This window comes from Callithrix jacchus, chromosome 18 (genome assembly GCF_049354715.1).
Source record: "Callithrix jacchus isolate 240 chromosome 18, calJac240_pri, whole genome shotgun sequence".
Lineage (NCBI taxonomy): Eukaryota > Metazoa > Chordata > Mammalia > Primates > Cebidae > Callithrix > Callithrix jacchus.
In genome coordinates, this window is record NC_133519.1 from 15,613,365 (window position 1) to 15,625,671 (window position 12,307).

At 54.2% G+C, this 12,307-nt stretch overlaps 2 protein-coding genes, 1 long non-coding RNA gene and 1 other non-coding gene across 18 annotated transcripts in view; 3 read left to right on the forward strand and 1 right to left on the reverse strand.

The window, feature by feature from the left end:
• Window positions 1-12,307, reverse strand: part of THBS3 (thrombospondin 3) — a 12,449-nt gene continuing 142 nt past the window's right edge. The window contains exons 2-24 of one of the 14 annotated variants that reach the window (XM_078355876.1): window positions 11,524-11,703; window positions 11,101-11,307; window positions 9,806-10,062; window positions 9,601-9,703; window positions 8,114-8,140; window positions 7,824-7,906; window positions 7,687-7,738; window positions 7,413-7,561; window positions 6,877-7,017; window positions 6,573-6,650; window positions 6,064-6,216; window positions 5,744-5,854; window positions 5,549-5,656; window positions 5,105-5,264; window positions 4,651-4,769; window positions 4,463-4,515; window positions 2,770-2,963; window positions 2,405-2,583; window positions 2,247-2,295; window positions 1,830-2,026; window positions 1,440-1,612; window positions 399-538; window positions 1-311 (exon numbers count right to left, since the gene is read on the reverse strand). In XM_078355876.1, the coding sequence (XP_078212002.1) occupies window positions 253-311; window positions 399-538; window positions 1,440-1,612; window positions 1,830-2,026; window positions 2,247-2,295; window positions 2,405-2,583; window positions 2,770-2,963; window positions 4,463-4,515; window positions 4,651-4,769; window positions 5,105-5,264; window positions 5,549-5,656; window positions 5,744-5,854; window positions 6,064-6,216; window positions 6,573-6,650; window positions 6,877-7,017; window positions 7,413-7,561; window positions 7,687-7,738; window positions 7,824-7,906; window positions 8,114-8,140; window positions 9,601-9,703; window positions 9,806-10,062; window positions 11,101-11,272 (2,757 nt within the window). In that variant the 5' untranslated portion in view covers window positions 11,273-11,307; window positions 11,524-11,703 and the 3' untranslated portion in view covers window positions 1-252. Of the gene's footprint in view, window positions 312-398; window positions 539-1,439; window positions 1,613-1,644; window positions 2,027-2,246; window positions 2,296-2,404; window positions 2,584-2,769; window positions 2,964-4,462; window positions 4,516-4,650; window positions 4,770-5,104; window positions 5,265-5,548; window positions 5,657-5,743; window positions 5,855-6,063; window positions 6,217-6,572; window positions 6,651-6,876; window positions 7,018-7,412; window positions 7,562-7,686; window positions 7,739-7,823; window positions 7,907-8,113; window positions 8,141-9,600; window positions 9,704-9,805; window positions 10,063-11,093; window positions 11,309-11,523; window positions 11,704-12,307 lie in introns of those variants that run through there. The other 13 variants (XR_013529406.1, XM_078355886.1, XM_002760076.7 and 10 more) reach the window with 13 other exon arrangements.
• LOC100397722 (metaxin-1) overlaps window positions 1,132-12,307 on the forward strand; it is a 17,563-nt gene continuing 6,387 nt past the window's right edge. The window contains exon 1 of the mRNA XM_035279814.3: window positions 1,132-1,368. Coding sequence (XP_035135705.1) covers window positions 1,255-1,368 — 114 coding nt within the window. The 5' untranslated portion in view covers window positions 1,132-1,254. The remainder of the gene's footprint in view (window positions 1,369-12,307) is intronic.
• On the forward strand, window positions 2,987-9,917 carry LOC118149222 (uncharacterized). 2 transcript variants are annotated; one of them, XR_013529420.1, is made up of 3 exons: window positions 2,987-3,001; window positions 9,385-9,499; window positions 9,781-9,917. It is a non-coding gene; the product is annotated as an uncharacterized LOC118149222 (long non-coding RNA). The 2 variants fall into 2 exon arrangements; XR_004736580.3 differs by lacking the exon at window positions 2,987-3,001 and adding an exon at window positions 7,848-7,872.
• On the forward strand, window positions 10,599-10,670 carry TRNAE-UUC (transfer RNA glutamic acid (anticodon UUC)). The gene has a single exon. It is a non-coding gene; the product is annotated as a tRNA-Glu (tRNA).

Consider the following 12,307-nt stretch of genomic DNA (forward strand, 5'->3'; position numbering starts at 1 on the left):
TTAGAAAACAACCAGAACTTTATGGCAATGTGCTGTCATCCTTCCAGGGGTTGGTGCCTGAGTAATACCCCTTGAAAACTTCTCACCCCTGAACAGTGGGGTGACCACCCCTCTGTGGCTGAACTCCTTTTGGGTGCCAGAGAAGGGTCTGTGGGTGGCTGAGGGGCTGTAGCTTAGACCTCAGGGTCTCCAGGATGGACCCTAAGGCCGAAGGGTCTAAAATTCTGAATTCTCAATCCGGTGGCCTCCTCCTCATACCCTTCCCTGGAGCAGCTGCCTCCGGAATGGCTCAAAGTCCTCAGGCACTGTGTCTGAAGAAGGGAAAATAAGTTAGGTCAGAGGATGTGGCTCTCCCACAAGGCATGAAAGATCAGCTTGATCTCAATCAGCCACCTCACCATTGCATCGATACTGGAGATTGGACCAAATGATGTTTTCTTGAGAGAAGCAGAATACACCAAGACGCCCCCCTCGCATGGATGTGTCAATGATCACCCCAGAATCTGCCACAAGCTGGGGTCCTTCATAGAGCTTCACCCTGTCCAAGATTCCAGGAGTGTCCATGGGTGCTAGGGTGCCAGTGGGCACTGTGCCACCATGCCTGGGGCTTTGCTTTTCCCCAGCCCCCCTTGAGCTCACCAGGCCTGAGAGAGAAGGGAGGGAAGGAAAGGAGAGGGAAGGGTGGTGCTTTTCTCAGGCCTGGGGCCCCTAGCTCTTTGTCCAGCTCCTTTTGCATCTCAAAGCACCAGCCGCATTCCAAGCGAGGATTGGGTTGCCATGACGATAAGCACAATGGGCTGGGGGGTGAAGTCACCCGCTTCCCAGGCTCTAGTCCACCCCCTTTTATCCCCTGTCCTGGCACCCCACAGCCCCAGGCACCTTAAAGGGGAACCAACCCAGGTTCCTGGACTCTGGGCTCTTGGCCATGGAAAGTCCAGCCTATAAGCAGACCCACTTCCCCTCCCCTTCCCGTTCATCCCCACCAACTAGGGCTGCTTGTTGGAGGGAAATGCAAAGTTGTGGACAAAGTGCTGAACCAAGGCCTGTGAAGTCAGGGCCTTGGTTTTCTCTTCTGTAAATGATGATCCCTTCCAGGTCAGATCATTCTTATCCAGGTTGATAAGGCAGGTTCCAGGCCATTCCAATTAAAGAGCCAGATGTGATGTGCCCCTTCACAGATTGGCCTGGGTTTAGAGGCTTCTGGAGAACTGTAAAGGGCATCTAACCCAATGCCCTCATTTTACAAAGGGGAAAATGGGTCATGGAGGAGGAGTGACTTCACCAACATCACTCATAGGTGCTTGTGTCTGCAGTGAGAAGGGAGATGGAGAGAAGCAGCTGCAGTCCCCACCCATGGAGAGGCCACTGGTGAGTCCCAGCTAAAGAGGAAGGACAGGCCCGGCCTGAGTCCCACAGGTGGGCTCAGCCCCTCTCCTTACCGAATGTAGCCAACTTGAGGCCGGTGCAGAAGCTGCCAGCGATAGGAGGTCTTGTCCCGCCAGCCCACGTTTCGTGGGTCCGTCCACAGTAGTCGTACCTGATCAGGGGTGTGGCCAGTATGCCACAGGGCATTCCGCAGGTGCTCACCTGGGCCAGACACTGATGTCACTGCCTGAGAGACATTGGCAAAGACAGTGGGTCAACTGCAGAACTGGAGTGAAGGGAGACAACAGGTCAGTAAGTGCAGGTGGGAAAGGGAGTCTAGGTGGTCATGAGAATGCTGTGGGTTCCAGAGAGCCCCTCCCAGTCAGGCAGGGGAGGAGGCCTGGGGCTGCAGGGGAGAACTTTGAGAAGGGACCCTGGGTTGGGGAATCTGGGCTGCTGGGGACCTTGAGCTGCAGCCCTGGCTGGGCAACCGCCCGGAACGGTGTAGCCTGCCAGTAGGTCTGCTCCGTCTGCTTCCACATGACCACGTAGAAGCGGCCGCTGTCTTGATAACTGAAGAGAAAGCCCGCATAGTCATCATCAGTCACTGTGTTCACATGGAAGGTGCCTTCAAAGTCCACGCCATTGAAGGCCGTGTATCCTGGGGTGGGGGTGGGATAAAGGTCAGGGGTAGGAAAGCTACTGGTGGCCCATGATGGGGTGAGGTTGGGAAGGGATGCCTGCTCTGTGTGTGGCCAACTTGTACCACTGCCTTCTCTCTCTCCACTTTGCCCATTCTCCCTGTCTGTTTCCTCCCCTACCCTCTGCCCCTATAGGATTTCTCCATTTGAAAGTTACTGAACTGGGTATCCCTTACATACCAACTGCCAAGCCAGGGTCACTATTCATGGTCTGAACGATTTCCATGCCCTGGGGTTGTACAGTAAAGAGAAAAGCTGTGATGCAGGTGTGCTGTCCTTCCCAGGCTCCCTCGGTAGCCCTGTCTGATAGCACCTGCCCATCCCACTGCCCCGAGTACCTGGTTGAGCACAACCCAGTTTGGGTCAATCTGAGCATCACCCTCAGGATCCAGGACGACGGTCTGATAGGCCCGAAAATCCGTAAGCGTTACCTCTGCACTTTCGGGACACACATCCAGGGGGTCCATCACAGCATCATTGTCAAAGTCATCCTCACACACATCACCAACGCCATTGCCTGCACAGAGTGAGGCTGGGTGCTCACGGAGGCCCTGCCCTCTGCCACTAGGCAGCAATACCACCCGGGCCTTGCATTTCTGACTTCGTTCCCTACCCTGCCCTTCCTCACTTCCCGACAGGGCTTGCTGCCTCCCCCTGGGCAACGGCAACACCAGTCTAACGCACTCTGGGTCCCCCTGCTTACCATCTGAGTCCTTCTGATTGGGGTTGGGTACCAGGCGACAGTTATCAGGACCAGGAGGCATGTAATCTGGGATGCCATCATTGTCATCATCACCATCACACTCATCTCCAAATCCATCGTTGTCTGAGTCCAGCTGAGAGCTGTTCGGCAGCTGTGGGCAGTTGTCCTTGGTGTCCTGATGCCCATCCCCATCGCTGCTCAGAAGAACAGGAACCAAATAAAGCCTTTAAAGGTACTCCTTGTCCTTCTCTGTGCTTCTGCCTAGGAGCCTCTGGAGTCTACTTTCCATCCAATCAGAACCCTGGCAATCAGCCAGTTGAGGTGAAGGTCCAGCAGTAGGAATTGAGGGTAGACTGTAAGAATGACTTCGGGCCGGGCGCAGTGGCTCACGCCTGTAATCCCAGCACTTTGGGAGGCCGAGGCGGGTGGATCACAAGGTCAAGAGATCGAGACCATCCTGGTCAACATGGTGAAACCCCATCTCTACTAAAAATACAAAAAATTAGCTGGGCATGGTGGCGCGTGCCTGTAATCCCAGCTCCTCAGGAGGCTGAGGCAGGAGAATTGCCTAAACCCAGGAGGCGGAGGTTGCGGTGAGCCAAGATCGCGCCATTGCACTCCAGCCTGGGTAACAAGCAAAACTCCGTCTCAAAAAAAAAAAAAAAAAAAAGAATGACTTCCTGCTCAATAGCAATCAAGAATTAAGGCTAAATCATAGAAGGAATTAAGAATATACTATGGCCCACGCACAGTGGCTCACGCCTATAATTCTACACTTTGGGAGGCCGAGGTGGACAGATTGCCTGAGGTCAGGAGTTCAAGACCAGCCTAGGCAACACCATGAAACCCCATCTTTACTAAAAATACAAAAAACAGCCAGGCTTGGTAGCATATGCTTGTAATCCCAGATAATCAGGAGACTGAGGCAGAAAAATTGCTTGAACCCAGGAGGCAGAGGTTGCAGCGAGCCAGTATTGCACCACTGCACTCCAACCTGGGTGACAAAGCAAGACTCCATCTCAAAAAAAAAAGATATACTAGAGGAAAGTAAAATATCCCCAATAAGGCCTTGCATTTCACCAGGCACAGTGGCTCATGCCTGTAATTCCACCACTTTGGGAGGCTGAGGCCAGCAGATCACCTGAGGTCAGGAGTTAAGACCAGCCAGGCCAATACAGTGAAACCCCTGTCTCTACTGAAAATACAAAAATTAGCCGGGCTTGGTAGCAAATGGCAGTAATCCCAGTTACTCGGGGAGGCTGAGGCATGAAAATCGCTTGAACCTTGGAGGCAGAGGTTGCAGTGAGCCAAGATTGTGCCACTCTACTCCAGCCTGGGTGACAGAGAGACTCTGTCTCCAAGCAAAAAAGCCAGGTGTGGTGGCTCACACCTGTAATCCCAGAACTTTGGGAGGCTGGGGTGGGCAGATCACAAGGTTAGGAGATCAAGACCATCTGGCTAACACGGTGAGATCCCATCTCTACTAAAGAATACAAAAAATTAGCTGGGCATGGTGGTATGAGCCTATAGTCCCAGCTACTTGGGAAGACTGAGGCAGGAGAATTGCTTGAACCTGGGAGGCAGAGGTTGCAGTGAGCCAAGATCATGCCGTTGCACTCAGCCTGGGCAAGAGAATAAGACTCTATCTCAAAAAAAGAAAGAAAGACCTTGCGTCTCTTGGCCAAGACCTTACCTGTCTTCGTTGGTATCACAGACATCCCCCACCAGGTCACTGTCTGCATCTGTCTGAGAGAGAGGGATCTGTTCTCACCATCTCTCTTGATAACTCAAGAGGGTGATCTGACCAGTTCCCATCCAAAGGGCTGGGGCTTCATCCACCAGTATCCTCATCCCTCCCCTGCTCTTACCATCCCCCTGTACCTGGGTAGGATTGCTCATTTCAGGGCAGCTGTCACAAGCATCTCCCACCCCGTCCTCATCCCTGTCTGTCTGTAGTGGGTTGGGGACTTTAGGGCAATTGTCCAATCCATTGGGGATGCCTAGAAGACATGGGAAGCACAAGGTTATTACCAGAACATGCCATACTCTCTTCTAGGTTGGTGAAAGTCCTGAACTTTTTCTCAGGACCCACCCAGAGGACAGCTGGTCAGGAAATCTGCCTGTTTCTTGTCTCACCCTTAGTCCACACTCTGCCTAACGCTACACCTACCTCACATTCCCACTGACATCTGCTGCAGGTACTCTCCTCACCCAGGCCAATTTCCACAAGCATGCCTCCCCAGTTCACAGAGTCTTCCTAGCTTCCCTGCTTCGTCCCCACCTGATCCAAATTCTTACAGGTCCCCCAGCCTCCCCTTCAGCCCCAGGCCTGCACCATCCCCATCCACATCGTTGTCACAGGCATCTCCTTCCCCATTGCCATCTGTGTCCTTCTGGTCATTGTTGGGAACGTTGGGGCAGTTGTCACAGGCATCACCAAATGAATCTGTATCTGAGTTCTGCTGGTCCTTGTTGGGGAACAGCCGGCAGTTGTCCTGGGCAGAGGGGTGGGAGGGGAAGAGTCAGCACCCCTAAACCACTTGTCACTTGCACCTACCTTGTCACTGTATCCTTTTCTAAGATCACAACCTTGTGATGGTCAAACTGCTTGGCATGGTCTCACCCACCCAACCTCCTTGACCTGGGCACAAGGTTTTTGCCTCCCTAATTTGGGGTATTGGGCCCTTCCTAGAGAGCTACCAGATGAGGTAAGAAAGGCACTGAGAGGACAGGAGCAGAGTAGAGGAGCTTCCAGGGGGCAGGGCAGTCTGAGAGTCACCTCGACATTCTTGATCCCATCCCCATCAGCATCGTCATCACACTGGTCCCCCACGCCATCATTATCAGCATCTTCCTGCCCAGAGTTGGGTGTCAAAAGGCAGTTGTCCTAAAGTTCAGAGGACAAGGATGATGAATTCTGCCCGACCCAGCCTGGGCTCCCCGCCGTGCTCCCCCGCCCGCCTGCCCCCTGCACCTGTTTGCAGTGTTTGTTGTTGTCCATGCAGGGCAGTGCTTGGTCTGGGTAGCCATCGATGTCTGTGTCAGTCCCGCATACGTTCCCGTTCCCAGCCCAGCCCACATTGCACTGGGCAACATAAAGGGTAGGAGCTAGCAGTTTGGACCGGCTCCCCTCCTCCTTCTATTTTCCCTGCTTCAGGTTCTGTCTCCCCACCAACCAGTTCCCGGGCCCAGGCCCACCTCTCTCCCATGAAGGCCCCCAATCCAGGCCCTAAACAGAGCCCTACCCCTTCCCCCAGACTCCCCTTTTCCTTCCACACCTGAAGCCTAGCTCACCTGGCAGGACACTGCACCATTGCGTTCAAAGAGACAGTGAGCATGGATGTGACAGGGGCTGTGGGCTGGGCTGTGGCAGGTCCGGGCTGGGAGGCAGCCCTGGCTCTGGTTGCCCAGGAAACCCGAGCGGCAGGGACCACACTTGAAAGAGCCCTAAGAGTGGAGCGGCAGCGTCAGGAAGGAGCCCACTAGGCACCCGGAACCAGTACTGCCCCACCTTCGGGGTGTGGGCTGGGCATTCGGCTATGTCAGGTTCTCATGACAACCTTTCAGGGTGGATAACAGCCCCAGTTTTCAGATGAGAAAGCTGAGGCTCAAACAGGTTAAATAATATGCCAAAGGGCCAACAAGAGCAAACCAGTATTCCAAACCAAGTCCGTGTGAACACCTAATCTGTGTAGTGCCCTGCAGAGGAGGAAGGGCAGCAGGAAATCTGAAGGTAAAAAGGGGTGGGGGTGGGGTTTTACCATTCCCATCACCCCAGAATACTCTCAGGGTATTCGGCTCACCACAGTGTTGGTGCAGATGGAGTTAGGGTCACAGCCACCATTGTTGCCATCATTGCACTCATCGATGTCATTGCAGACCTGAAGGGGCAGACTTTGGGTGGAACCAGACCTATGGTGGGTCTCCTCAGATACAGCAGAGGGCACTGGTATGGCCTTATCTGTGAACATCAACATTAAGCCCAGACCCAAAGCCAATGCAAAGCCATCCCTGCCCCATACATCACAAGGGTCCCATGTCCAGCCCAGAAGCCCCTGGCCTCTACAAGGCCAAGATCCCTTGTCCACACACACTACCCAGTCTGACCTGTTTGCTGGCCCGGGCATAGTCAATGCCTACACCAGACACCTGTATGCCCTTGTACCCTCGAGGACAGGCCTCACAGTGGAAGCCAGGCATGGTGTTGATGCAGCTGGAGCCTGGGAAACACGGATCAGCGTGAGCACACTGGGGACCAGACGAGAAGGCAGAGGTCAGGCTGCCCTCTGGGAAACTCAGGCCCCTGCCTGTGATCGAAGAACCATTGCTCCAAGTCTCCCCACACAATCGCCTTGTGCTCCTGGTCCCCATCCCGCCTCCCTTGGGGTTCCCTGGCTTCCTCCCCAAGCCCCTGGTGGCCATCTCAAGCCCCCACTGCCGCTTCCTAGCTCCTTCCCTGTGTGGCCTTCAGTCTTTGCCCCAGGCCTTCTGTCTCTCCCATCTTCATTTCTCTTCTTGTCTCTGACCGCTCCTAAACTCTAGATTTCCTCTCCTCCAGACCAGCATTTATCCCACCCTCTTGGGCCCCTCCTGACGTCCTCACCCCAGTTTTCTGTACCCTTCTGGGCTCTGCCCTCCCCCACCTCATTGATGTCACTGCAGTGGGTGCCGTTGCCCTGCAGGCCGGGGGGGCAGGGCCCACATCGGTAGCCTGGGTACTCGTATACTTCCATGCAGTCCACGCCTCGGAAGCAGGGATTGGGGCTGCAGTGGGAACGCTGCTCATGGAAGCCTGAGGGGTGGACACAGTCAGAGCTAGCCGGTGGTCACCATTTAAGCCACCAGAATGGGAAGCTGAAGCCATTGGGTAGGGAACATAGCACTGTCATCTGGAGCCTCCCCTACACTCCCACTCACCGCACACCTGACACTCCATGATGGTGTTTCGGATCAGAGACATTTCCTTCACCTGGGGAAGGATAGGGAGGAGTCGGCACTTGGCATCTGCCACCCCACCCCAGAATTAGTGCCACCCTTCACTGGCCCACCCGAACCTGGTCTCGAATATCATCCCGCAGCTCCACCAGGATCTGGTTGAAGAGGGTGAGTTGGGTGACCAGCGCCTTGGTCTGCTCCCCTGTCAGGACCCAGGGTGTGAGGAGCTCAGTAGTGGGGTACCAGTCCAGGGCCCTTGGTAGGCAATAAGCCAGCACCTGCCATGACTGCCCACCCCTGCCTTTAAACCTACTACATTCTTGACTGAAGAGGACTTAGTTTGAGGCAGCTGCCAGAGCCTGGGGCCTCCTCCCCCCTTGCCACTTCCACTTCAGCGTGGCCTACTCACCTAGAATGGAGTGCAGTGCATTGCTCACTGGAGAGGAGAAGAAAACAGAGTCAGAGGGGTGCGGTGATAGGAAGAGAGGCCGGGCTGGTGAGGAGGAGGAAGGAAGGCAGGGACAGGGCTCGAGCCTCAGAATAAAGATGGGGTGCTGAATGGTGGGAGGGCAGAGCTGGCAGACAAGCAGTGCTAGCTCCTTCCACAGGGCAAAGGATCCTCTAAGGGAGTTGCTTCATAGGAAGTCAAAACCCAAATCCTCCTGGTTCCTAGGCATGGGAGTGACGGAAGGGATGGACCCAAAGCAGGGCCAGGGCCCCAGTACATTCCATTCCCCCAACTTTTTTTTTTTTTTTTTTTTTTTTGAGATGGAGCCTTGCTCTGTTGTGCTCTGTTGCCCAGGCTAGAGTGCAGTGGCGCGATCTCAGCTCACTGCAACTTTACCTCCAGGGTTCAAGCCATTCTCCTGCCTCAGCCTCCTGAGTAGCTGGTACTACAGGCACCCACCACCACGCCCGGTTAATTTTTTGTATTTTTTAGTGGAAATGAGGTTTCATCACATTGGCCAGGCTGGTCTCGAACTCCTGACCTTGAGTGATCTGCCCATCTCAGCCTCCCAAAGTGCTTGGATTACAGGTGTGAGCCACCACACCTGGTCATCCCATTCCCTTCAAGTGCGCCCCCTCTCCCCTCTCCCCTCTCCCCTCTCCCCTCTCCCCTCTCTCCCTCTCTCCCTCTCTCCCTCTCTCCCTCTCTCTCTCTCTCCCCCTCTCTCCCCGCCCCCTCTGAAATATCTGGGAAAGGTGGGTGTTTGATTTAGGTGAGAGCTCTGAACATCCCTGCCAGAGAGATCAGGCAGATGGGTAATGCTCAGAGAAATTGCTGGTGACAGCTGCCAGCAAGTACTAAAAAAGACTCAAGACCAGGCCAGGTGTAGTAGCTCACACCTGTAATCCCAGCACCTTGGGAGGCCAAGGTGGTTGGATCGCTTGAGGTTAGGTGTTCGAGACCAGCCTGGCCTACATGGTAAAACCCTGTCTCTATTAAAATTATAAAAATTAGCTGGGCATGGTGGTAGGCACCTGTAATCCCAGCTACTAGGGAGGCTGAGGCAGGAGAATCACTTGAACCCAGGAGGGGGAGGTTGCGGTGGCCCAGATTGCACCACTGGGTGACAGAGCAAGACTGTCTCAAAAAAAAAAAAAAAAAAGACTCAAGACCAGTATCTCTCAGTCAGCCAAGACCAAGCAATTAACTTCTTTCTCTCCCATCCCTTCCAGAGTTCCTCAGTGATAGTCCTCTCTTGGATTGCTTTGTTTTTTTTCTGGGATGGCTGTACTGGAGACTTTGGAGTCAGGTGGAAGATTTGGAATAACGGTTAGAAACCCCAGGAAGGTGAGCCAAAGGAATGGGTGTTGAGAGGGAGGTTGAAAACACAGGATTCACCAAAGGCCACAGGGCCTGTGGTCCAATGTCAGCAAACAAGTCTGTGTTACCTGCACTGTGGATGGACTCGTCCCCTTGGAATGGACATTCACTCAGGGCTCCTACCCGGGCCATGGACCCACCCAGAATAATTTTCATAGATTCCACAAAGCCCTGGGGGGATAGCAGCAGAATAAGGTGGGAAGGTCTACCAACCCCTTCCCCAACTGGTGCAAACTCTATTTCCACAGAACTTAGAGTCTCCTCCTGGCTCACCTGCATCCTCAAATAAGCCTTCTGTCCAGTCCTAATCTCCAGCCCATCGACCTCCGCTGGAGGAATGGGGGCCAGTGCTGGAAGGCCTGCATGCTGGTCACCCAGTTTGCAGTCCACATAGAGATGTAGGGCAGGGCTGGGTCTGGAGGGGCCGCGGAGTCGCAGGAGAACTGTGTGTGTGCGTCCATCGGCCAGGCCTGCTTGCTGGAGGTTCACGGCGTGGACTTTGCCATCCTCCCGCTGGTACCGTACCAGTACTGCCCAGGAGGGGAGATCAGTATGGGCACTGTACCCCCATCCCCTGCCTCCCAGTTGAGCCTTGGATCAACTCTGCTGGAGACATCTCTAGGGCCCCCATCCCTAATTCTACTATGTAGCTCCCAACACCTTGTATGCAATAGGTACACAATAAATGTTTTTCAAATTGGTGTAGAGGTGGGCCGTGATGGCTCACGCCTGTAATCCCAGCACTTTGGGAGGCTAAGGTGGGGAGATCACCTGAGGTCAGGGGTTTAAGAACAGCCTGGTCAACATTCGAAACACTGTTTCTTTATTTTTTCTTTTTTTTTTAATAGTTTCTTTCTTACCAAAAACCAGACGAAATGCTTTTTCTACTAAAATTACAAAAATTAGCCAGGCTTGGTGGTGGGCAGCTGTAGTCCCAGCTACTTGGGAGGCTGAGACAGGAGAGTTGCTTGAACCAGGGAGGCGGAGGTTGCAGGGAGCTGATCTTGTGCCACTGCACTCCACCCTAGGTGACAGAGTGAGATGCCCTTTAAAAAAAAAAACTGGTTCCCATATAGTCTAGCAGTTAGGATTCCTGGTTTTCACCCAAGTGGCCCAGGTTCGACTCCTGGTATGGGAACCAAAATAAAAATAAAAATAAAAAATTGGTTTGGAGAATAAGACTGAAGTAGTCTTCAGTGGTATCAGATGACTCTATCCTCTCCTAGGGTGACAGCTGGTTTGTGCCCACTGAACTGTGCCAGGGATCTGAAGGACCTTTCTGTAACACTGCTGAGGCAGAGACATGCCTCACCCTCCCTCCAGGCATCCCAAGTACAACCCATCCCTATAAATACCAGGCCTCAAGCTTCACCCGATTGTTTGGTACCTGGCCTCTTAAAGCACCTTGTAAGCACCCCATACCAGATGCCCCTGATGTGTGGGCACAGCCAAATGGGACCATGGTCCCCAGTGGAGGCCAAGGAAAATTAGGAAGCACTTGGGAAGTAGGGATGAGGGAGAGTGCTCAAGGGGTCACCATTGCAGGAAAGGAGATGCCCACCAGTCACCTTTGTTGATCTTGCCTACGACAGAGGCCTCCAGCCATCGTGTGTTGTCTTGGCGAGAGTAGAGGCCAAAGAGGACACCACCCTGCTTGGGGGGCAGGCGGAAGGTAGACAAGAGGTAGATGTCCCCAGCAGTGAGCAAGGCTGTCCGGATCTTCTCTGCCACAGCCACCATCTGTCGAGACTCGCCCACAGTCAGCAGGTCAATTACTGGTCAGGCAGGCAGGGGTTGTCAAGGTTAGAGAATGGGATCAAATGCTAAGGTATGCCCTCCCCTAAGCCCACATCACCCCCTACCCCCACCACCAGGCAGCGTTAGTGACCTCAAAACTCAACTCTTGCTCTCAGAGGACAGAGGCACTGTGCCTTCCTTTCCCCATTATTGCCCTCTACCCCCTTCCAGGAACCTGCAGGCTTGAAGCTCACTTAGAAACAGAAACAGCACCCCACAAATTTGAGATGACTCCACCAGGTGGCGCAAGGGAGATGCTGTGCTGATCCCCCGCAGGAGTGGCACCTGGTGCCCACAAGGCAGAAACGGGAGGCAGCTTCTCTTTCCACTGCTGGATTTGGCTCGTTCCACACCCTAGTGTCCCTCCTCCCATCCTAAGGGCACATCACAATCACTCTGGATAAGAACAGCTGCCCACTGAGGGCTCTGACCCTCCCACCATCTGGGCTGTCTCCCATGGGAACGTAGGACCCAGCTCCTCTGCCTCCTGTGTCCTGGCCAATCTGTGGTTTTTTCTCCAGCCAGGAAAGAATCTACGCCTGTGTCATTGCTCCAGCTACCTCTCCCACACCCATGGTCCATCCCACCACCAAACCTCTGAAAAAGCCCAGGCTTCTTGGTCCCCACCCCCGCCCTGTCGTTGGACACCCAGGAGCACAGGGGGATGAAGCCCAGGGACCTACACAGTACATCCACGTTCAGGCTGCTCTCCCAGACCCTGGGGTATCTACAGATGCTCAGACACCACCCCAGCCAGGCAGCCTGAGCATCCAGTTCCTGAGTCCTCTGCCCTGGCCTCATGCCTGACCCTGGCCCGTTCCGACTCCCCACTACCCTCTGGTGCCCACTCCTCTCCACCAGGCCATAATTTCACCAATTCTAGGCAGTCTAACGTTTTCCTCTGGCTCAAGTTCTGGACTCCTCCCCTCTCTCCTTGCCCACATGTTCTCTGCTACTTGGGCTGGGGGCAAATGGGAA